This window comes from Cuculus canorus, chromosome 5 (genome assembly GCF_017976375.1).
Source record: "Cuculus canorus isolate bCucCan1 chromosome 5, bCucCan1.pri, whole genome shotgun sequence".
NCBI lineage: Eukaryota > Metazoa > Chordata > Aves > Cuculiformes > Cuculidae > Cuculus > Cuculus canorus.
In genome coordinates this window covers 1063957-1089119 of record NC_071405.1, presented here as the reverse complement: position 1 = coordinate 1089119, position 25163 = coordinate 1063957, and the positions used below count along the sequence as shown (strand labels likewise).

Here is a 25163-nt window from a genome sequence, read left to right as displayed (position 1 = left end):
GCAATGAAACACATAATTAAACCTGCAACATGTACAAATGGTTAATGAACTCCATGTCCACCCATTCTATTCTCTGAGTCAGAGACACAAACTCCTGGCACCGGTTCTAATTGCTTTCATCTAAACAAATTAGTAAACTCCATACAGAAGCACATTTGTTAAACCCAGGTTTTGAGAAAGTGGCATTTTGAGAAAGTGTAAAACAAAAATACTTTAATCTTTTATTTTAAATCAAATTAAAACCTTCAGACACAGAAAACCTGTTTGAAGGTAGCTAAAAGCTCTGAGAGAAGAGACAGAGAGAGAGAGAAAGAGAAAGAGTGAAAGGCAGAGAGATAAATAGAGAGACAGAGAGATAGAGAGATCGAGAGATATAGAGAGATCAAGAGATACAGGGAGATAACAAGAGAGACTGAGAGAGACACAGATAGAAACAGAGAGATAGAGAGACAGAGAGAGATAGTTAAGCGTCTGGGGAAAACAATCTGGAATAAAGGAGAGCAGCCAAGTGCATCACAAGAACAGCTTCCTGCACCAACTATGCAGAGGTATTGACTGTTTCATTTAAAAAGCAAGTAAATATCTGTCCCTGAAAGGGAAATACTGACCTGTTTCACTCTTGTAACCATTTCCACTCGCTGAAGACAGAGATGTGCCTGAAAATTTGTCTCTAAGCTGCTGATAGAGCTTCATGAAGTCCTCATTACGGCCAAGTTCGTTTTTCGTACGGGTTAACCCTTTGTAAAAAGTTGAAATAGTTTAGTATTTAGCCTCTGGAGCAAATAGAATTTTCACTACCCAAAAGAGAAGCGTCTCAGAAGTACCAAGCTCCTTTCAGGAGCTAAAACATACCCGTTGGCTTTAGAAAACATAATAAACATAGTTCGGCATCAATTTTTTTCAGGGAAGATGCCGTTATAGAATAAGAACAGGAAAATGTGAATTCAAACATGAAAAACATTTGCACAGACAGAAGCCTGGTTCTGCGGGTAAACTAACAAGTTGTACATCAACCATTTAGCACTAACAAAGCCATCGATCCAGAAATTATGAGCATGGTGGGACACTGGCCCAGGCTGCCCAGGGAAGTTGTGGCTGTCTCATCCCTGGAGGTGTTCGGGCCAGGTCGCATGGGCCTTGAGCAACCTGATCCAGTCTGCCACAGGTGTGAACAATATTCTGTAGATGTGCTATAACATTAAGTGAGCACTGTGTGCTTTTGGTTCAGACCTGGGATGAAGCAGTGTCATTTTAATTAAGCAGTGCTGTAGGCGAAGCAGCTTTTGGAAGCTACCACACAGTTACACAGCTAAGCGCCAGCCAAAATGGAGCAAGAAATCCACAAGATACACCATGGGGAAATCTGAGCAGCTGGAACCTTTCCCTCCCACACCCAGTGCTTAAAAGAACCCTGAAGCTGGATTGACAATGCCATGTTGAAATCTGTCCCCTCACAAAATGTATCAGTACCAAAACCAGGTGTTCCAGACTGTGTTGACACCCAGCAGGGATAAAAGTACCTGGAGAGTTGCCAAAGTCTCACAACACCAGTGACAGAATTGGGAAATAAACTGGAGCCAGAGGAGAAAACAACTTTCTATCCTGTCAGTGAGGTTGGGAGACGGTGTACAGTGAAATTCTCCTCTGACGTGTCGGAATCTGTCATCTTCCAGCAAGGACACCTGGAATTCACGCACACCTGAGTTTGGCTGTGGGGGAGGAATTGCTCTACAAGACCAAACAACGTCTCAGTTGGAGTTGCCTCGTGGTTATTCTGTCTCTTCATAGGTATTACTACCATGAACTCCAAGTACTGTTTGTCCTTCAGTTTAATACAATTGCTTTCCAAAATTCACTCCACCTTTGTGCAAATAGGGATGAAGGGTAACAAAATTCCACCTACATTTGCAACCTATCCATTCTATAAGCTGTTTTGTGCAAAACTAACCACACAGATGAGGTGAATTAAATCAGGAGGAGTGGAGATGAAAGGAAGGATGTCTTGGAAGACATTTCACCTTTAGATCCATCCATGATTCCGCAAAGGTAGATAAATAACGACCGCGCTCCCATTTGCAGCAGCAGCTCATAACCATGATATAAGCTGATGCACAGCGCAAAGTCTCCTTCAACAATGCCTTGATGGATTCCCTGGGAAAACAAAATGGACTTAGCATTAAATCAGGGAGTTGACAACCAGCAGGAACCACACTGCAGTTCTGGTGACAAAAATAAGACAGACAGCTGGGAAACGGAGCAAAAGATCAAATAAAATCCATGCACAGCGAGCAGTCTGCCTGCCAAAACCATCAGAAATGAGGTTCCACAGCTTAAAGATGAAGGCAGCCTTTGTCCACCCTCAAAACAATCTCAAACCTCCTGTACCACCTTCCAAAACGAACTCGTTACTGTCTGATGCAGCGATACTCCAAATCTGACAGTGGAACATCTGCCAGTATTTGGCACATCCAGAGATTTCCTGTACTTCTACCCAGGCTACAAAATCCAAGTCTGGAAAGCTGTGAGTGCATTTCCCAATGCTCTTTAAGGTATACAGACCTCTGTTTTTGGTAATGTTCTTGTTTAAGCTTGCAAAATTTGAATGCTCCCTGATAATACACAGGAAAATAAGGGCAGCAATGCAGTCTTGAGGGGAAAGCGTAACCTTAGCCATCAGAAATTACAGGTTAAGCTCTCAAAACAGTTTCAGATTGGAAATAGAGTCCTTCTTTTCCTCCACTTTCCTATATTTGCATCAAAAAATGTGTAACCAGTAGGCATATTTTATTCCAGAGTGTTACCAAGGAAATCTAACTTAAAAGGTATCAGGAAGGATTCAGCAGGAGCGGGGAGGAGACCTTGGCCCTGGTGAGGCCACACCTCAAATCCTGGGTTCAGTTTTGGGATCCTCACTTCAAGAAGGACTTTGAAGGGCTGGAGAGTGTCTGGAGAAGGGAACGGAGCTGGGGAAAGGGCTGAGAACAAGGGTTATGGGAGCGGCTGAGGGACCTGGGGCTGTTTAGCCTGGAGAAGAGGAGGCTGAGGGGAGACCTCATCGCTCCCTATGACTACCTGAAAGGAGGCTGTAGCGAGCTGAGGGGTGATCTCCCTGTTAGCCAATGACAGGACAAGGGGAAATGGCCCCAAGATGCACCAGGAGATATTTAGGCTGGATATTAGGGATTTCATTACTAAAAGGGTTGTCAAGCATGGCAGAGGCTGCCCAGGAAGGTGGCTGAGTCCCCATCCCTGGAGGTGTTTAAAAGACAAGTAGATGTCATGCTTGGGGACATGATCTAGTGGTGGACTTAGTAGGGCAGGATCGATGGCTGGACTCAATGATCTTAAAGCTCTTTTCCAACTGAAACCATTCTATGTATGATCCTACGATTCTAGGAAATTCTGTACCCTATGGAGCGTTGCTATTTATGGACTATTTTAATAACATGAAATAAATAAATGCATTTACCACGTTCCGTGAAGAAGGGTTCTTCCTGTACTGATCTCTTGCCAGAATTATCTGGTACTTTGTCAGGCTGGGGATGTCTCGCCTTGCTAAAACCCCTATCTTAATCAGGCGTCCCGCAAACGTCTCCAGTACCTGCAAACAAAACACAGAAGCAAAGAGATGAAGTAAAGGGATGTGTATTCAGCCCTTTGTTGCAGTTTCATTTTTACAGATCTTATCCAGCAGAGCACAAGCGGCTCATTCATTTTGTTCAAAACTCAGAGTTTTTCAAAACAAACTGATTTGTTACCAGACCGAAGGCAGCCGTGCTCTGCCTCACCGTGAGGGGCTCTGTTGTCAGGGTGTTTCTAAGCCAATTCACCGCACTCTTTTTAAGACCAGTAGAACTATTAAAACTCAGTTCCCTACGGGTTTGTGCCCTCCACTCTATAGACAAACACTCTCCTGCACTCAGATAACCCTATAATCATCAAATCACTGAGCAGGGGAAACACACTCCGAGCTTTTGTAGTGGCCCAAGAACTGATCGAGCAGAAAGGAATCAAAGCAGGACGGGCAGCTGGCTGCTGAGCTCACGCTGCAGCTCGCTCTCTTACCAGCACCCCTTGCTCCAAAGGTGTTTCAGTCCCAGGGAACTTGTATTCACTTGTGAAGAAGCCTGAATGATGCTATGTGTGGAAAGGATGGGAGTGAGGAGAGGCAAGCAGAGAGGACCGAGCACTCAGCCCTGCAGCATGCCCAACTCCCTCCCAGAGCCATGCCAGAGGACAACTTGTTTTTACACATCACATGCACCTGCTTTCTGCCTCGGCAAAACAAGGGAACTGACCTGCACTAATTCAGCTTAATCCTGTTTTTCCTCTTTTTCCTCAGCCTTAGGTGGCCAGGATTTCTTTCCCAGACTTAGTTTCGCATGAGCGCTAACTCTGCAATAATTGGAGTAATCAGATTTGTTCTCCAAAACCACCACACAATCTGGTGGCCCACTTGGCCAGTGGCACCGAGAACACCTTGGTGCACAGCAGCTCTGAAGGCCATCCTGACTTCATCTGACAGAAGATCATTCCCAGCAGCTGCACCTCCCAAGCTTCCCAGGTGTTTCAACGCCTGTTTGGCTGCACAGCGCTGCAAAGGCTGTAGTGCAGTGAACACCTGATCCCTTTGTCACTCTTCTTTTAGACCACTGAAAAGCAAGTCCAATAGAACCAATAAAACAAACTTTCAGGCCTCAAGCACCACCAATCTAAGTATGACAAAGACAAAATGCCCCAATGGGAAAAGAAATCCACCCGTAGCAGTGCCAGGCATGTTTGTTTACACACGCAGTAACAACTTTCCATTTGTTCTCCTCACGCATTCAGTGCATGAGGGGTTTCAGAGCCTTAGGATGCACAGGCTCTTTAGCTACCACCTGCGATGCGGAGGAAGCTCAGTTTAACCCTTCGCCCTGCTGGCTTTGGTCACGTCCACAGTCTGGTTTTCGTTCAGTTCCTTACTCCACATACAGAGCCGATGTGGCATTGTGTGGCAAATCCTGAGAACAGGGGCGGGAATAACTGCCATGGTCACCTACGGCAGCACTAATCCCTGGAGAATCCAAAATGCAGAGGGAAGGATAAAAAGAAACTTGCGAGACCACCACCCCAAGTGGTGGAAGGAATGTGCTGGGGCATCTCCACAGCACCTCTCTGTGCCAGCAGGCCTCTAGAAACAGCTACAGCTGGAGTGGGCAGGCTGAGCAGCTTATAACAGACAGATGCTGCTGAGAAGTAACAGAAATGACGCCCACATTCCGAATGCTCTGTGCACCTTAGCTCACTCCTCTTCCCTGCCCTGGGCCTTCACACCAGCACATAACACCTCAGGCAGCTTGGGCTCAGAGGAACTCCGCTCAGCAAAGGACAGGCAGGGGACTCCATCCCGAAGCACACCTCCTAATTAAGACTAATGGATTTGTTAGACCAAACAAACGCCAACTGGAAAACACAATATTGCAAGGAATTGCAGAAGGAAAGGCAGAAAAACAATAGGAAATCTAACAATGTTTTCTTAAAACACAGCCAAAACCATTTACTACCCGCTTGGAATTAAGAATGCACAAGAAATTAATTTCTCATCTTTGGTTTAGTTTTAAGAGTTTAAAATGCACAGCTTTGTTTTTTCCTGAACAGTTTATTATTGCTGCAATGGTTTTAAATCCTGCCTGTATCCGACAAGCCACTTCCAAAGGGACGAGACACAAATGTCTGTCCCAGCTTATAAAAAAGGGTATTTTTTAAAATAAATATGGATCAGGTCCAGCAGTGGACAGGGACAGTTGGACTCAACAATCTCAGAGGTCTTTTCCAACCAAACAAGTCTATGATTCTATGCCATGTGGACTGTGCAAGGCATAACTCAGTGCTTTATACTTTACTGGAATACCAGTGAAATTAGAGGTTATGTCTCAGGAAGAAATGTTTTGCTGTGAGGGTGGGGAGGCCCTGTCCCAGGTTGCCCAGAGCAGTGGTGGCTGCCCCATCCCTGGAGGGGTTCCAGGCCAGGTTGGATGGGGCTTGGAGCCCCTGATCCAGTGGGAGGTGTCCCTGCCCATGGCAGGGGTGGGACTGTATGGGCTTTAACGTTTCTTTCAACCCAAACCATTCCATGATTCTGTGATTCTAGGAAACAGCCCTTTCCTCTCCCATCCAACTGAACTAGCCGGACGTGAGGACACCTGAAACACTGAAGATCAAGCTCAACCTGTGTTTCTAGCAGTGCCATTGCAGTCAAGTCTCTGAACACAGATGTGTTTCTCTATAACAGAAGTCAGTATTCCCATCATAAACCAGTGCCCCCATGAGTGCGATTGTCAGTGCTGGTTTGTTATACTGGTTGCACACCTTTTTAAACAAACGTTTCCATCCCCTGTACTTCTGTGTTCCATCCCCTGACCTAGTTTATAACACGAAGAAAATTATATTGCCCTGCTTGCTCGATGGGCACCCCTGTCCAATTTAATCACCTTCCGCTAATCAAACCGCAGCAGGCTGTTATGAAAGGCAGCGGGATCCAGGCACCTGGAGCTTCAGAGCGAGTGAGGAACAGTAAACATAACCTACTTAGAGAGATACAGAAACAAGCGCTGCTTGGTGTGATTGCCGTTATCTTGCCCCATACCTTTATTTTTAATTAAAAAGATAATTACTTCTAGAAGGTCTCTTCGATCTTTCCAAAACATTGAAGTGTTACCTTACCCCTTTAAAAACAGAACGGTAGAGTTAATTTAGATTAATTGCTTACTAGGACTCATGGCTTTCTCTAGCTCAATAAATCGAGTTAAGAAGCTGGCAGATGTCCTAACAAGCGGTGAGGTTATCCCACACTGCACTAAACTTGCTCTGAACACACAGGTCATTGCTGAACGAGGCACCTGCTGCAGGAAACCAGGTTGGTTTTTGAGGCATGTAGCCAAGGTCAGCTTAGGACCCGCTGTTTGGAGCTTGAGCTAAGTGCCATGGGCATCACAAGTAGAACCGGCAAGGCAAAACCTGTCACTGTTTCAGCTAAACCTCAGTAAAACAGCTATTAATCTGCCCTCTCTTGGCACAACAAAAACCAAAGGCTTTAACAAATGACCTGGACTCATTACTTCATTGTAGATTTGCAAGTGCTCTTCACCAAAGGAAACCACAAAACCTCCCAGGCACAAGTGACTGTGTGTGTTGCAGTTTTTCTAGAGCAGGGACGGAGGGGGCTGAGAAGAACCAGTCCCCAAGACCACCGCATCTCCACAGATCAATGACCCCGCAGTGCCAGGATGCTCTCTGCAAACTCCTGACCTCTCCTGATGGACCAGACCAGATACACGCAGTCACACTGCTCTGCAACCCCAGTCAGGAGTGGAGACGCAATGCAAGCAGCTCCAGAACACAGACCCACATCTTTGCAGTGGCCGTGCACCAAAGCAACATCATGCTGCTCCCACTGTCTGCTCCAGATTTTCCAGTTTGCAAGAGAGAGAGAGAGGGAAGACAAGAAAGGCAAAGAGGAGACTTCTTGCAGGCTGCAGTCCTGCCACCCCTTTGTCCTAAAAGCAAACAGATTTTGCAAGAAGGCATGAAAGCAACCAAGTCCTTTCACAGGTCCAGAGAGAAGCAGCCCTGGTGAAGGGCAGGCGAGGGTCTAGGGCACTCGCTGCTTTGTTTTAGGACTGAAACTAGAAAGGTTGGGTTTCACAAAGTGCTTCTTCAGAAGCAAGAGTGCAACAACCCCATGTTCCTGAAAGCGTCTCTGAGGATGAAGTTCTGGGGACAAACCATGTTTCATCTCCACCAGCCGTAACTCCAGATTAAGTGAGAGTCTTGGGAGTCCATCAAAGAAGCAAGTGGCTGGGGTGGCAAAGCAAAGTGGCCACCAGACAACCAGCCAGCCCCAAAGCCAGAGGAGCAGGTCTGATGGACCGCAGCTTACAGGTAACCTTCATTCAACTGCACAGAAACCTCTTAGGCATGTGGGAGTACATAAAGTCTAGGTACAGAGCCACAACAGCTACTGTGACACTGGATGAAGCTCCCTGAGTCACAGTCTATGCAGCAAAGAAGGGAAGGAGAACAACTATGAACAGACAAAAATGGGGGTTAAGACAAAGCAGGCAACTGAAAGGCACTGGGAGCTGTGAGTTGTGTCCCCATTCAGCTGTTCTCCCTGTGAAACCGCGGGGTCATGACAAAAACAAACTGTGAACATGAGGGAGAAAAGCGCTGCTTTGTGTAAGCTTGCTGCTGACATTTTCTTACCTTTCCAACACTGAAAATAAAGCTCCAGGGACACAGCGGGGCACAGCGGGTTTAAGCTGCTCTTATAATCCTCCAAAGCCAGCACTGATCAGCCCAGGAACGACCTCAGCGCTCTGAAAGTTGTGTTGTCAGGTTTGTATTAACTCACCCCAACACTTCACAGCCTTTCCACTCCCCAGGACCTGTTATGCATTGGCCAGGGACTGTCCTCCCCTGGCACTGGTGTTCACCAAGACATGGCAGTTTGTTCTGTTCTAACACCCTGGGTTTCTCTTGTCACAGCGGTTTTCACTTCTTAGCAGTCACAAAAGAAGGCAGCCCACAGTTTATACTTTTCAGCTAATTTCACCAAGATTATTTCCACTCCTTTACTTGAGAAGTTATAAGAAAGAGGTGGCTTTCCTAGATCAGGCTGCCACTCAGTAAACGTCACTCCTCTGCCAGGGGACAGAGAGCAGCTCCTGCCCAGGATGATTCACAGCCTCTGTCAGCAAGGCTGGATGTTTTTCTTCTCTATTCAGAGGCACAGCCCACCAGGAAAGCACAGAGAGCACGACACTACCAAACCCGTATTATCTCAAGCGTGACCCTCCGCTAGCCAGCAGTCACACATAGAATTAACAAGTTGGGGGAAAAAAACCAAATGCAACTGAAATCAGTTTTGTTCAGCTCCAGTAACAACTGGCAACCACACCAGTCGAAGCTGACAGCAGCCTCTGGACACAGCCCACCAAACACCTTTGCTCCTCTGCCAAACGGACTGTCGTCACAATCAAAGCAAATAAACCGGACACGCAGCACTCCGTGCAGGTGGGTCTTTAACAGAACCACGAACCCCTTCCGCACAGGCAGCAGGCGATACCCTGGCACTGCTCACACACACTCTCAGCTGTCATTTCAGACAGTTTCTCTGGTAGCTGTTTCTTCATTTTCTTCTTTTCCCCACCTCCAACAAAACTCTCAACAGAGACAATTTAATTTAAACAACTCTTCATTCTCATAATTAGTGCTTGAGTAAAAAAAACGGGACTGTTTGCTATGAGAAAGTGTCAGAATTAATCCTGTGGGACAGGCAGCGGAAGAGCCTCTCCCTGGTGCTTCAGAAAGTCAGCTCTGCTAAGGAATAACAGTTTCCTGGAGGAAATCTCCAAGAGCCAGGGTGCCTTCACTTGGCAGGAATAATCCAGCTTCCAAAACAATGTGGGAAATCCCTTACCCACAGAGCTGGAGTCAGGGTTTGCACTGTACGGAGGTGTGATTAGACACTGCCTGTGACGGGGACAGATTCACATCGTGCCTTACTGCAAGGCACCGACCCAGAGCAATGCAGCTCCCCATGAAGCCCAACAGTGTCTTTGGGAGGAAAACCTGGTAACTGCTAGAAAATGCAGTTATCAATGTTCACGGTGTTATCAATGGATTTTGTGATTCTGAATGCTAGGTAGCTGACCACGAAACCAAATCACCAGACAACCAGTCATGGTGTAACCCAGCCAGCCACTAAGCCCCACACAGCCACTCGCTCCCTCCCTCCATCCCCATGAGGTGGGGAAGAATGGGAAAAAGTAAAATTCACGGGTTGGGATAAAGACATTGAACAGGACAGCAAAAGGGAGAGAGAATACTAACAATAATAGAACGTTCAAAGGAAGTGACACACAAAGCAATTGCCCAGCATCCACCGACCAATGCCCAGTGTGCCCCTGAGTAGTGACTGCAGCCCCAGCAAATCCCCCAGTTTGTATACTGAGCATGGAACGTCCCTTGGGCCAGCTGGGGTCAGCTGTCCCAGCGCTGTCCCCTCCCAGCTTCCTGCGCCCCCACTTTCTCTCTGCCAGGCCAGCAGGAGAAGCTGAAAAGTCCTCGACTACTCAGCAACAGCTAAACCCATCAGTGTGTTATCATCCCAAATCCACAATACAGCACGCACCAGCTACCAGCAAGAAAACTAACTCTATCCCTCCCTCCATCTCTCCTCCCTCTCTCAATCCCTCCTGCATCCCTTAATCCCTTCTCCCTCCCTCCCTTCTTCCTCCCTCAATTGTCCTCCCTCCTTCCATCCCTCTTCCCTCCCTCCTCCATTCTTGCATCCCTCCCTCCCTCCTTGCATACCTCCTCTGCCCTCAATCCCTCCTCATCGCTCCTCCAGCCCTTCTCCCTCCTTTCCTCCTCTCTCCCTCCATCCCTCTTCCATTCTTCCTGCACCCCTCCATCCCTCTTCCCTCCCTCCATCCTTCCTGCATCCCTCCGTCCCTCTTCCCTCCATCCCTCCTCCCTCAGTTTCTCCCACATCCTTCCATCCCTCTCTCCTCCCTCCCTCCCCATCCCTCCCGCATCGCTGCCTCCTCCCCCTTCCCTCCCTCCGCCCTCTCCGGTCCCTCCCCCGGTCCCGATAAAGCCGGCCGGTGGCGGCGGCAGGGCGGGCGGCGATGGAGGCGATGGAGGCGGGCGGGTGCCGTATGGGCGGCGCGGGGCCGGCCGCCGGGGCCATCACCCTGGAGGACCTGGCGGGGCTGGCGGAGGAGAGCCCGGACTCCGCGTACCACAGCAACGGCAGCAGCCTGGAGGAGGACGCCGAGCGCATGGAGGACGAGGAGCAGGAGCGGCTGCTCACCTACTGGCAGAGCGTGGGACGGGGGCACCAGGTGGACGTGCCCCGCGGTAAGCGCCGCGCTCGGCCGGGGAACGGGGACACGGCACCGGCCCGGGGCTGGCGCCCAGGAACGCCGGGAGCAGGGGGTCCCGTTACGCCGCCTCGGGAGACCGCGAGCGGGGGATCCGTCCCACCACCCTGGAGCTGGCACCCAGGGAGATCGGGAGCAGGAGATCCGTCCCACTGTCCCGGGGCTGGCACCCAGGGAGATCGGGAGCAGGGGATCCGTCCCACTGCCCCGGGGCTGGCACCCAGCTATCCCCAGGGAGATCGGGAGCAGGGGATCCGTCCCACCGCCCTGGAGCTGGCACCCAGCTATCCCCAGGGAGATCGGGAGCAGGGGGTCCGTCTCACCACCCCAGGGAGACCGGGAGCACGGGATCCATCCCACCACCCTGGAGCTGGCACGCAGCTGTCCCCAGGGAGATGGGGAGCAGGGGATCCATCCCACCAACCTGGGGCTGGCACCCAGCACCACCCCAGGGAGCCAGGGATCCATCCCACCACCTCTGGAGAAGGGCCAGGGCTGGCCTCAGTGGCCACTGGAGATGAGCATCCCAGCAGGCACCCATCGCCCACCCCTGCACCCCTGAAACAGTAAAGGTGCACCCAGGGCAACTCAACAGGTTGCTCCAGCACAGCCACCCATCAGCTCTCCCTGCACCCCTGAGACAGCAGTTTCACAGCTGTCCATTGTCTTTCCCTGTGCCCCTGAGACAGCAAAGCTTCATCCAGTGTAAGGCAACAGGTTGCTGTAACAGCCACCAATCATCCTTCCCTGCTGAGACACTACAAAGCTTCACAGCCACCCATCGCCCTTCCCTGCACCCCGGAGACGCCAAAGCTGCTCTCAGGGCAACTCAACAGGTTGCTCTAAGACAGCCACCCATCATCTCCCTGTACCTCTGAGACACAGCAAAGCTTCACAGCCACCCAACATCCTTCCCTGCATCCCTGAGACAGCAAAGCTGTGCCCAGGGCCAGGCAACAGGTTGCTCTCACTTAGCAAGCAGTTTAATTTACACTGAAACGGACCAACATAAGTTCTCAGTCTTAATTAAAACTAAATTTTGCTACCTGCAAATGCATCTTTTCTCTCCTCACTGTCACTCTCCAAGGGGCTAGCTCTTTAAAGAAAGCTGGTTGAACTGAAAGAGCACAAAGCAAACAAGTAACAGGATTGACTTTGCTTTCTGGCACTAAGCTCCGGGGCTCATCTCCTTGAGAAGCTGTTTATTTTTGCTTTTAACAAAGACTGAGGACTGAGAATGAGTGTAACAGGTCAGGTAACTCATAATGAGTGTCTGAGAGTAACTGCAGCCTTGGCTTGCTCAGAAACGTTGACTCATTCACGCTGCCCTGCACAGAGCTGCAGAGATCTTCAGCATTTCTGTGTCCAGATAAGCCACCCTCTGAGGGTGGGAAACAGCAAACCCATGGTACAACAGACTGTAAGAATACTTATGTAAAAGTATATTCTATATTCCAGCACAGCACAGAGGGTATGACCTCCTTTCCAAGTCAGCCTAGAAGTCCCCTCTTACTCCTCTAATGATTTAACAATGAAAATGAGTACCCTGCCAGGTGCTAAAACAACAGCAGGGGCAGTCTGGACAGAGTTCAGGGCTTGCCTTGTTGCTGCCTCCTTAGAGGGGTCTGGGGATGCCCTGCACCAGCAGTGCCATCCCATAGTTTCCATGCGTGCTCCAGTTTGCATGTCTATCAAACCTGACAGGTTCTGGTTCCATAGGGGCACAGAAGGGAGGAGAGAGGAGAGGCACGGTGCTCCCTGCTTAAGGCATGCACGAGCGAGGTAGAACACACAGATGCTAAGGTGCTCACTGAACACAGCAAGATTCCTTTCCTCCACACTACCCGATATTCCGACACATAGGAATTCCTGTGCCCTGTCTGACTAACACTTATCAGGCAGGATATCAAGCCTAGAAACTACCTCAAGAGTAGCATTTCACCCTGATTCAGCTTCTGTGTTGTAAAAAGCTTGCTTTACGGCAAAAAGCGAGCATTACCAAAGCCTCACGCGGGGATTCCTCCCCAGCTAGTGCCCAGGGCTGTGTCTCAACCACAACAGCCCGAGAGAGGTGCCAGATTCGATTCTGTGGTCCAGTCAAATATTGAGCTCACTGCTTGTATCCGAGTGTCCAGTCAGCTCCAGCCACTTGAGCCTCAGGGAGCAGAGAGGGAACAGCTGACTTTGGAGAGCTCCTCCCTGTCCACAGGGAGTGGATGCCTCTCGGGACTGCTATGCCCATCCAAACAGCTGGTGCCACTGGGCGTGCTGTCCAACAGACCTTTCCTGGGCTGACTGCTGATGGCCAGCAGGGATGCTGGGCAGACAGGGCACTCGAGGCCGTAGCAACAGGACACGTGTCCTGCAGTCTAGGGGCCAGGTCTGCAGCAAAGTGACTGTTCCATCCCTCTCATCGGTGGGTCCACAGTGCCATAAGCTTGGGCACCCATTCTCTTCTGTGGTGACAGCACACCTTCTAAAATGACTCGCTGTGTAGCTTTTTTTGTCAACTCTTAAGAGCAGCAGAAATGCTCTATGTCTTCTAGAAAGCTAAGGTTTTGCGAGATGAAAACAACGGAGATGTATGTGACTGGCATCTCAGTTTATCACTGCTAATAAGATCCTAATCCTACAGATTGCCTATGCCAAACCTTGCACGAGAAAGGTAAAAGAAATTAAAGGTGCAGGAAGGTAGAATCTAACTTTCTCTGCTTGAAAACTCCATCTTATCTCCTCCTAGAAGGAGCAGAAAACATGCTACAGCAGTTACTTTTACATTCTAATTTCAAACTAAGAAACCTCATTGACAAGGAGGCTCAGGGAACCTGCTGCCCACAAACCCATTCACTTGCTAAAGGATGAAGGTGTCAAAAGATACTCTGTGTACAATGCAGTGTGCTCTGGGGTCAAACACCCAGGCTCCAGATCAAAGATCTGGGACTGCAGGTGGATTTCCATCAGCTCCCTGCTGAGGTCACCTCACGCGCCTGTTTCCGGGCTGCTGGACTACAGAGCCTGCGTCACTGGGGAAGCCCAGCACAGCGCCTGCTGCCAAGAGGTGTGCAAACACCTCCCAGAGCTGGGTTCCAGTTCCTCTCCAAGGCATGCCACCAGTGGCTCGGTTCCACGCACGGGGCTGTCTTCTCTGCTCTGCAACAGCACAGGTTTGAATGCGGGCGTGTTACTCAGGGTGCAGGTGCCAAGTACACCCTGTCGCAGTGACACTCCCAGCAGGTCCCATCACACACAAATTCAGACACACGGTCTTTTAAATACTGTTCAATCTCGTGGCTGTGCACAAGTCTTGTGAAAAGGGCCTCATCTACAGAAACCCCTTTGCAGAGATCTGCCTCTTGCACAACGCCTGCCTATAGAAGGAGCTGCAGCCACAACTTTGCCATTTAATCAAACGGAGCCTTTTCCCAGCTACGCTGCTGCCACTCGACTTGCCTCGCTTTCTCACACTTGCATTTGTGTTTGCAGGCTTGGACTGAGAGATGGGCAACTCACTTGGGTTTGGGCAGTATCATCTAAGTCTTGTCCAGACTAAAGTGTTTATAATCCAAATATTATACCATCATGCCTGACAGGCGTGGATTCATGAACCAGAGAATAAAACTCCTGACAGGACTTCAATGAGTTGCAATCCCTACCCTTTGAATTAATATAGAAGGAAAAAAAAACCCAACCTAGTTATCAACAGATGAATTGAAGAATAGTTAACATTTCTAGAGTCCTAAAACACTTCCTAATTCCCAAGTATTCTGTGGAAAATTCAGTGCTGAAGTCTAATCTATTTTTATTTTTCTCTCAGCCTCCAAAGAGATCAATTTTACTTGGCAATTATATCTTACTTTTTAAATGTTTTCCAATGATATTTAAGGAACAAGTTTAAAATTAACCGAACTGTAGCATTCTACCCTCTGTTGAAAGGCTTTTTACTATTCCAAACAGACTTAAACCTAAAGCCCCTGCACTGGAAGCCAGGAGATGTAGGTTTGATGACCTCAGCCGCAGATTTACCGTGACCTAGGCCAAATTAATTCTCCTCTGAAACCCAGATAATACTCACTTCCCCCGCTGTCCTGCCCGTCCAACCTGATACTGAGGGCCCTGAAACACCCAAGAGAAGGGCTTTTATTCCAGATGAAACTTCCATCCTTTTCCTGCGCGTCTGATGTATGCAGTGAGGCAGCATGACAAAGGCAAACCCAGGCTTCCAAACACGTACATAAACATTCAGCTTCAAGTCCTCTACCAGAGTCCACAATGCCTGTATCTCTTCAGCTTTCATAGAACAGAATCATAGAATCGCTTGGTTTAAAAAGACCATTGAGATCAAGTCCAATCATCCCCATCCACTACTAAACCAGATCCTGAGCACCTCATCTGTCTTCTAAACCCCTGCAGGGATGGGGACTCCACTACCTCCCTGGGCAGCCTCTACCAGTGCTCGAGAGCCCTTTTGGGGAAGAAATGTATGGATAAAACTGCCGTGCAATGAAAAGAGATTGTGTTAACGCAAATCTATGTTCTAGTTTCTTTGTTAAACAATCTAGTGTATTCTTAAGAGACAGCTCTTCAGGGAAGTATACACTCAGGAATTTTAAGTTTCCCCAACTTATGTTTCTCTAATATAACAGGACAGTTTTCTCTCCCTCATCTATAGTTTCTGCACTTCAATGATTTCAATGACCATCACACCCCACCTCTCTTTCCTCCCCTCCAGCCTGAGCTCATCGGGTTCTCCCAGCCCTTTCTGTGCTCTATCCCGTCCTTAAACCAGCCAAAGCATCCTAAGTGCATCAGTGCCATCCATAGTTTCTGCATTTCAATGATTTCAATGACCATCACACCCCACCTCTCCTTCCTTCCCTCCAGCCTGAGCCAACTGGGTTCTCCCAGCCCGTTCTGTGCTCCACCGTGGAGCCCCAGGCCAGGCACAGCACAGGAAATGCAGCTTTGTGTACACCAAACGCAGCAGCCTTCTCCCTTGCCCACACAGCCCAGCACATGTTCGGTTCTGTGAGGTGTCCTGAAGTTGCAAGCAAAAGTTCATGTTCTCCTCTATGTCTTAATGAAAATATTTGTTTGCCTTCTATTTTGAAACCTCCTTCCTGTGAGGCCTCACGAGAAGGACTCGCATTAAAGTAAATAAATGTTCTGCGATTCCCCGAAGACCCAGAACTCCACTCTACAGAAGCCGGACCAGCACAGCATCACTGCAGGCCATGCTCTCCATCAGATTTGGCTCTCACACCCCCAAGACCACATGTCACAGCAAGCCAGAGAGAAGCAGGGTGGTAAGGGGGTAGCAGCACCCTCAGAGCCAGTGGGACATGCAGCTAATATCGCAGCCTGCCCCTGCTGGTCGCGCTCCATGGCTCTGAGCCACTGCACAGGCCTTGTGCCCAGCAACTCGGCTGACTAGTGAGGGAGGAGCACCCAGATGGGCACGGCCGCAAACACTGAAGTAGAATACTAGACACAAACCAGCTTGTGGAAATGGCAAGGTTCCCACAACCATACTCCCTTGAGCCTGTGAACAAGAGATGCCAACTCAATCTGCTCCTTCTCACGGATACACACGGATCCAACAGCGAAAGGGTTGCCAGGACTGACAACACCATCTGCAGGGAGGCAGAGTTCCTTTCCTTTTCCTACTGATATTAGAGAGCAACACAAAGTCCCCAGAAGTTCAACGAAGCGAAAGCAGTACACAGCACACGTTGCACTTCCCCTCCTGCCACAGGACTGAACCTGGCGGTGTGTTCTTCTGTTGCAGACATGGCCGAGCCGATCCAGCAGCTGACGAGGAACAACAGCCCCCAGGAGCGCCAGACCATCCCGTTTACGCTCATCCAGCGCAAGGAAAAGGTACTGCTCCCTCCCCAGCTCAAGTTTTAACCGTGCCCTCAGTATCCACACCTTGCTCCCTAAAATAAGTTTCTTTATAGAATTATTCTAACCATTTGGGGTTTATAACAACACAGGCACTAGAACTGGATGGATGCATTTCACCCTTAACATCACATCATCATCACAGGTGTGAATTACCTTACAGTTTTTTAAGTTAGAAGCTCTCAAGGAAGGCAGAAGATGGCCAGGGATCAGTCTTAGTGATATTTTATAATCGATTTAACAAAATCCCTCATATTTTGACATTTGAAAGAAAATGCCTATTTTCTTCATTTAAATCCATGCATTTGAAATCATGTTAATAAAACCTTAGCAAAGAACACTTGAAAGAATGTCTGAATTTAAATCCAAACATGTATGTTTGTATCAGGCTTCATTATTAAACAAAGCAACAGTTTGCAAACCCATCTTATCAAAACCATCTTATCCTCTACAGCAAAACTGAAACTGATGTCCACTGGCTTTGCTACAGCTCAAGAAACGTGCAGACAAGGGCCTCCACTTAAATATATGGCAAATCAAGAAAATCTTTACTAACCACGTAGGAAGAATTCCCATCACATTTCTTTTAAATCTATATAATCCAAAGCTATAAATATCCCCATTCAGTTTGTATTTCATCTGAACAGTCTGGGATTCCTGACTGTTCTTATTGTAATTAAATGCTTGAAATCCATTTCTCAGCACTGCTCTAATAACTGCAGATAAAATGAGGTTATTCAGTGTTAATTGTAGTGAAATATTTGATACTCCAAGTCCAAAAGATGGCAGTCCCTTACAGTAAAGGAGACCTACCTACAACTCTGCTGGAACAAATTTTGCTCCAAAATCAGCAGCACATCCCTTCTTGATTTAAAGGATTAAAATTCACAGGTTCCCTTCAAGATTATTTCACTGACAGCAGAAAACAGACACAGTTATTCTTGCACTCATGTAAGATGCACACACTGTGTTGTTTTTTAATATCTACTTATTCCATGCCAGCTCAGCCTCTGAATTTGAGCACGTGGGAACTAGGTATGAAACAGAATGTGCTTTCCTATAGCTGAAATGGAGACATAAACCCTTTCCTCATGCTTGCCATTTTCCTGGTCGTACACCTGGAGAAGGTGATTTCTTTATGCTACCAGTAAAACACTGAAACATTGTTTGACTTTTATTTGTTTGCTTGGTTTTTTAGGCGATTGATTTAAAATACTAATTTATTATCTAACCTCATTTGCAGCTTGGAGACCTGCTTTATGAAAAACGTCAGTACGGGAAAGCCAAATGGGCGTGCATAAAAATGAAAGAGAAGCAGTACGAGCAGAGCATATGCCTTGGGTTCATGAAGCTCATGAGGTACATTTGTGAGCAGAATTCCTCAGGTAAGTGGTGCCACAACACTACATTGAAATCGAAACATTGTATTTATGCACTAACTCCTCCTAGCCTACTGTTAGGAGCTTTTCCCACGTACTCCACCCTGTGGACTCTGCGGGGACATCTCCTGTAATGCAGCCTTTCCAGCACGGCCTAAACAAACACACGGCTCCCTCCGCACACGTGCGAGAGGAGAGCCTTGGTGGGAAGCAATCACTCTTGCCAAAGGCCACTAAAGCTGCCCAGGCACTGGCACTGGCAGCTGCGAAATGGGCTTCAGCGCCAGAGCTTCAGTGGTTTTGTTTCCACAGCAGTGCAGAAATTCTAAGAGCCAATTCCAAGTGTAATGCCAAGACCACAATGTTTCGCCTCCTGCATTTGAGTTCGCAATACTCGACTTATGCATGTCTGAATGGACACCATATACTTGTGTGGTTGAAGCTTTTTCCAGAAAGATAATCCAGTTTTAGTTCACATACATTAAAACCCACTACCTCCTTGACAGTTTGTGCCTGCACAAAACGCACACCTCGTTTCCAATCCCATTCAATTTGGTTTCTGCTTCCAGCCATCCACTCCCATTTGCTCACTCTCCAGCTGATGAAGAGGTTTTGCAGTGCCCGGTGATGTGCTCTGTAATGCATGTGTTGTAAAGTCAGCCCTTCATTTTCTTTCCATTCAACTAAAACCACTGATCATGAAAGCTTTTCCTTAACCAGGCATTTTCCTTGCTCTCCCCATTATTAAACACAGTTTACATGTAATCCTGGCTCCATAGCAGTGCAGTTGTATTCTCACACTGTACAGAAGCAAAGTTCCGTTCCGGTCCGCACTGCTACCTGCACGGTCAACATCCCCACCTCTCCCAGAGCCCTGTAAGAACACAGCAGCACGTTCCAGAACAGCCAAGCCGACAGGAATTCACAACACAGCCCCCTTGTCCGGCCGAGGTTCCTTGCTCCCAGATGTTTAAAACCCGGTACAAAGGCAGCTGACAAGATAACGCAACCTTCTTCAGAGAGGGGAAGCGGTTCCAACTCCTTGCCATACGTGAAGGCAGGAGAGCTCACCAAATACTCGGTTTTAGACACACAGATTTGCACGTGTGACTTTTAGAGATGTGAACACACTACACAGCCCCATTTTCTAAAGCATCCTCACTGCCTATAGCAACGAAACTGCTCTGTGGTGCTCATTCTCTGTTACTTGGGATGAGTTCAGCAGGCAAGCACAGTGTGCAGACCTTCTCTCGTAGTCTCTAAAGTCATATCTGTCTCCTAAGGCCTGTATTTGGGGATAACAATTCCCATTGTGACCATCGTCCACACCAATGAATCTCAGTCAGAGATGACCCAGTCGGTGACGGTAGCGTACTATCTGCCCGAAGTGCTGCAGGACGAGCCACCTCACCCTTTCGACTCCGACATAATCATTGAAGAATGGCCCTCTACTATTGTTTATAGCAGGTAAGAGACATCTTCATTTTGTTCTGGGGAAAAGGGTAAAAGGATGCAGTTTTCAATGCATGTTATGTCTTTTTAACCAAGTTCTAAAAGCTAATGGAGAGTAAAACTTGGTTTTAGTAATTGCTTAATTAATAGCTACTTGCTTTATCAGAATGGGATATCAGGAAATAATCATTACCAGCTTACTTGGGAAAATAGTGCCTCTGTAAACATGAAACAGAACAGCAGCTCAAAACACAGATGAAGCCATGCAGCTGGGTCTGAGATATCCCTGAAAATGCTGAGTTGGGAAACAACTGCTACCTGTTTGAGATCAGTCACAGTCAGGTAGAACCATTTGTGAAACATGAGTAAATAATTTCAAAGGGGGCATTTTCTAGGCTTTGCAAAAAACACGGGGTTTAAAAAGAACCTGATATAAAGCTGGTTGTTGCAGGAGCTTCAGAGGAATCACCAATGAAGACTCCATAATGCGAGAAATAAACCTGCTGGCGGAAATTCTGGAGAGTCCTGAGCTGTGTTTGCAGGACACATTCATCATTGCGGGATACACAAACCCAGCTGCTGCCAACCGACACAATGAGATATGGTTCCTGCAGCGGCCGTAGCCTCCCCGGCTGTCAGCTAAAGATCCAGTGCTGACCGACTGGCAGGCTCCCACAGGTGACTCGCGCCAGACTAGCTGTCAGACCCTCAACCATGGCTTTGAGCCTGCTTAGCCAGGCAACCGCTCCGACCCAACGCTCACACAGAGGTAACGCCTGAAACACCGTCCCCTATGTCAGCTTTCGCAGCTTGTACACAACTTGTATGGAGATTTTTAGCACTTTAAAAGTTAGTTTACCTTATCTGTTTTGTACACTAAAAGGGAGATCAAGACCTCTCTCCTTGTCCATCTATCAGTGTCTCCAGGCTGCCTGTGGCCTGGGATGGCCCGAGAGGAGCCCCTGTGCCCCTGCCAACTCTGGACACTGAGAGCTGCGCACCCAAAGCCCTGCTGGAGTTTGCAGCGGGACACACATTCAAACCACCTCACACGTGCAGGCTGGGCTGCAGAAAAATAATCTTCAGGTTTTAATTCCTAAGAGAACCACCAGATTTAGACCACTGGGGTTAAACCAAGGAGTAAGAGTAGGCTAACACTGACTGCTTTAAATGTCATCTGTGCAGCATAGATCTTTAATGCTTACCTCAAAAAGCACCCAACCAAAGTACTTCTAACCTTGAGAAGAGACCAAGGGGGCAGAGCAGCCCTAAGGCTCATTAGAATTTCGATAGCGGGAGTTACGGGTTTCCCCCATCCCACAGTCAGAGCAGTCTCAGTACTATTTCAGGCATTCCTCAACAGAAAGCAGTTATCCCTAACTCTTCAGCTTTCTGAATACTTTCTTCTTACAATACTGCTGAATGCTCAAACACTGCAGCTGAAGTCAGTCACGCCTTCAGTAATTTTTACACTCTCCTGGCAGTACCACACGATTGATGTTACCAATAGTGCAAACATTTCACTGACTGACAGAAAAACTGCCTGTTAGAAGTGACTGTGCAGCCAGCTGGACCAGCCCTCTGCCGAAAGCTCTCATTGCTGGCACAGCAGGCTGCTTGAGGCCTCCCACAGCTGGGTGTTGAGCACCTCCAGGGTTGAGGAACCCGTAACCCCTCAGGGCCCTGCTCCAGTATTCGACCACCCTCACTGTGAGAATCTTCCTTCCCAATATCTAATTTTCCCTGCTGCACTTTATTTCTTTCACCCCTCATCTATACAATAATTCCCAAGCCAACAATGCTAGTCCAGCTCGCTGGGACCAAAAGAGCAGCTCAGAGTTCTGCATGCAGCAGGAGGTCTGAAAGCAGCACCCATGCTTTGCTGTTCACTACAGTTAAAGAGCACCGACTGCACTTTAGAATCAGGGCAGCAAACAGGTTTGCTCTCAAAAAATCCCTTCTTAATGTCTCCCCTGACAGATATGATGGTAGAGTTTAATCTTAATACTTAAGTAAATGTCTTTTTATATAAAATGTCGTGAAGTACATCACCAGCGTTATTTATTGATGGTATGGTTTAGTGTCTGCTAGTTTACAGTAGCGTTAGGGGCAAACAAAATGGATTTGTGTAGCACTTCCTAGTGAACATACAGGTCTAAGAACGTTAACCCTCCCGGTTCCACAGGGCTCTCAGCTGCACAGAACTGGCTTCCTGCTCAACCTGAAACCTCTGGGTGAGCAGCAGAAGCACAGAGCACCAGCTGGCCCTAGCTGGCCACGCTTAAGCAGGACTGAGGTGCTCTCTGGTGGCTGCTGCCCACGGGGATTCCTTGGGGAGGCAGCAAGAAGAAAGGAAAAAACAGAGAGAGAGAAAAGCTTGAGTTTTAAGGCAAACAAAATGATAGTCTTTGTGGGGAGGAATACAAAACAACAAAAAAAGCAATCCTCACTTTCTTCTGCATGTCCGATATCCCTAGCCGTTCAGATATCACGCACTGGTCCAACACTGGTCCACACAGCCATTCCCATTGCCATGAATTAATGGGATGTTAAACTGTGTGGGAATCTCAGAAAAGCCTAGAGGTTTGGGATCTTTGTTACTCCAGCCAGAAAGCTCTCAGGTCTGGTGGTGCCAGGTGACAGCACAAACACTTTGCCCGCTGGACAGCCAGGAACCACTTTGCCTGATGCACCCTTTAACTGCACATCAAATTGTTTCTTACTTAACAGAGTGAGACAGTGAAGGTACCTGTCACATCTTGTATTCCTCTCAGTTTTTTTAAGACACAGGACCACAGCCAGGGGAAAAAAATAAAAATCAGACTTCCTTTTCGACGTGTTGAATCGTTTCCTGTTTGATTTGTATTTATATTGCTTGTTATTTATGTTTAATGTTTCCTCAGAGTGTCAGAAAGGCCAGTCAGCATTATACTGAGAGCTAACAGATTAATGGCAAACAATAAAAGATTTTTAAACCTGAGCTGAGCAGATGGCCTAGGTGTTAAAGAACAGGTTTTGGCTTGCCCTCACCACCATCCCAAGATTTCTATAAGAGCAAACAGAAACTATTTACACCTTTGACATGGTTATATGGCAAATTAAAGAAGTTTCTGCAATTTGATTGCTTTTGCAAGTTACAGAAGCTACTGTAATGCTTTGGCACAACAACCGTCAAGTAGCTGTTGGAAGCAGTTATATCTTCTCCCCAGAAAGCAGCAGGCTGTACATACTCCACCTTACAAGCATCTGCTGCAGAAAGTGTTTGCTCTATCCGATGTCTCTTCCTGTAGGCAAACATCACCCAAATATCTCTGTGACCCAGCTACTCGTGGGTGTGTTATAGAAACCATAAACCTGAGGCGTTATCTGAATGTGCCGATATCCCAGATGCAGCAAAGCCTTACGTGTTGTTCTGTGTACTATTCCAAGATAGTACTTACTGACTCACACTAGATGGTTTCTGCTGCTGAGAAAGAACTAGTTATCTCATGTTTGAAGATACCCTTTAAGGCTATGGAATGCTGCACCCCATCCTATTAAGTGGCCCTCCCAGGCACAGCGTGAGGAATTGCAGGTTTCCCTGACCCACAGCAACGTTTGCTCCCTAGTTACCCCAAGGAGCACCAAAGAAATGTTACTATTGCTGAAATCCACTGCGTGAGAGGGTTTGAACGCATTCTCCTAAGCTTCATTCCCCAACCCCTGTGACCAGAACAGGCATTTCATTATCCAACTGTGGCTCCATTTTGTAAGCCGTTAATTAATGGATTTTTTATTTGAAGTTATTTGATTTCCACTATCCAAAGGAGACAATAAAACAGAACCCACTCATATTTTTGGAAGATTAAATGCTGTAGCCTTAACAGATCAATGTTGCCCTGCAGACTGTGTATTTTTTGAGCAAGCTTTAGTGCCTAAGAAGTTTATTCTGGCTATTGTGATACTCAGGGCCTTGCTATTGTGTGTGTAAAAATATAAACATTGTTATTCCGGCATTGCTGCATTGCGCTGTTTTACATTGCCCTTCCTTTTCACTGAAATGTCATCTCATTTACTGTTACTGTTTGTCAAAATTAAAGATAATGAGCAGAGCACACCTGGCTTTTGTTTCTGTAACAGACACAACTCCTTTTGCTGTCTTCCCTCCGAGCGGGAAAAGCAGAACTCACAAGTTGCAATTCTGACAAAAGCTGGTTTAGCCCCAAAATGGAAATGATTGCTCGAAGAGGCAGAAAACTTAAAGAACATTCAGAAACCATACATTCTTTGCGATAAACTTGCATGCTTGGAGCTATGCATCCACACAATGCAGCCAGCAGGTCTGCTGGCAAACTTACCCTCCTCACTGCAGAATCACCTGCAACCCCGTTCCTGACAAGCACCCGGCACAGTCTCCCACAGTTCCCACTGCAGCGCGGGCTGGGCGAGGACTGGGTTCAGAACCAAACCGCACAGAAGTGGTACCTAAAGAGCAATGTCTGCACTGGAGTTTTCTCCTAAAGCCCGATGCTATTCAGAACACACCTCATGACTGATTCTTTCAGCAGGGGACAAGGTTAACACAACACCGACGTGTTGCTGCTGTGGCAGTACTCAAATATAGTGATCTGAAACCGCTCAGGAGCCAACACACAGGAGTAGGGTAAATGGTGTGATTTGAGCTCAGGGCATGGCTGGGGTCCATCACTGTGTCACAGGACACTGCATGGCTACAGAAACACATCTGCACAAACTTAGGTGGAGGACCATCTCCGAAAGCACTCAGCTCTCTAAGGTTAAGTCTAAGGCCTGCCCACCAATGCTCAAAAAGGCTGGGACTTCATCCTTTATAGAATCACAGGGTGGTTTGGGCTGGAAGGGACCTAAAAGCCCATCCAGTTCAACCTCCCTGCAGTGAGCAGTGAAACCTCCCACTGGATGAGGGGCTCCAAGCCCCATCCAACCTGGCCTGGAACCCCTCCAGGGATGGGGCAGCCACCACTGCTCTGGGCAGCCTGGGCCAGGGCCTCACCATCCTCAGTTTGAAGACTTTCTTCCTTATACCCAGTCTGAATCTTCCCACTTGTCCTTTAAAACCGTTACCTCTTGTCCTATCGCTACACGACCTGCTAAAAAGTCTGTCCCCCATGTTCTTATAAACCCCTTTCAGCACTAGAAGCTGCTCTGAGGTCTCCCTGGAGCCTCCTCTCCTCCACAGTGAATAACCCCAACTCTCTTAGCCTGTCCTCAGAGCAGAGGTGCTCTAGCCCTCAGATCATCTCCATGGCCTCCTTTGGACTCGATCCCATGTCCTTCCTGTGCTGAGGATTCCAGAACTGGACACAGGTCTCCAGGTGGGGTCTCACCAGAGCAGAGCAGAGGGGCAGAATCCCATCCCTCCCCGTGCTGGTCCCACTGCTTTGGATGCAGCCCAGGATATGGCTGCCCTTCTGGGCTGCGAGCACACATTGCGGTCTCATGTCCAGCTTTTCATCCACCAGTACCCCAAATCCCTTTCTGC

At 48.0% G+C, this 25163-nt stretch overlaps 2 protein-coding genes across 2 annotated transcripts in view; one reads left to right on the top strand and one right to left on the bottom strand.

Moving 5' to 3' along the window:
- FANCM (FA complementation group M) overlaps window positions 1-25163 on the bottom strand; it is a 68552-nt gene that overhangs the window by 37459 nt on the left and 5930 nt on the right. Inside the window, exons 5-7 of the mRNA XM_054069126.1 lie at window positions 3470-3601; window positions 2019-2151; window positions 609-737 (exon numbers count right to left, since the gene is read on the bottom strand). Of these exons, the coding sequence (XP_053925101.1) occupies window positions 609-737; window positions 2019-2151; window positions 3470-3601 (394 nt within the window). The remainder of the gene's footprint in view (window positions 1-608; window positions 738-2018; window positions 2152-3469; window positions 3602-25163) is intronic.
- LOC104059604 (heme-binding protein 2) lies at window positions 10657-23756 on the top strand. The gene is made up of 5 exons (XM_054069129.1): window positions 10657-10908; window positions 16717-16808; window positions 18076-18217; window positions 19495-19678; window positions 20115-23756. The coding sequence occupies exons 1-5, from the start codon at window positions 10677-10679 to the stop codon at window positions 20284-20286; spliced, it is 822 nt and encodes a 273-aa protein (XP_053925104.1). The 5' UTR covers window positions 10657-10676; the 3' UTR covers window positions 20287-23756.

Excerpts from the sequence above, each read along its gene's own strand:
- LOC104059604 (XM_054069129.1), top strand. The coding sequence starts at position 10,677 with ATGGAGGCGATGGAGGCGGGCGGGTGCCGTATGGGCGGCGCGGGGCCG. Across the intron at positions 10,909-16,716 it reads CCAGGTGGACGTGCCCCGCG|ACATGGCCGAGCCGATCCAG; the intron begins GTAAGCGCCGCG and ends CTTCTGTTGCAG. Across the intron at positions 16,809-18,075 it reads TCATCCAGCGCAAGGAAAAG|CTTGGAGACCTGCTTTATGA; the intron begins GTACTGCTCCCT and ends CCTCATTTGCAG.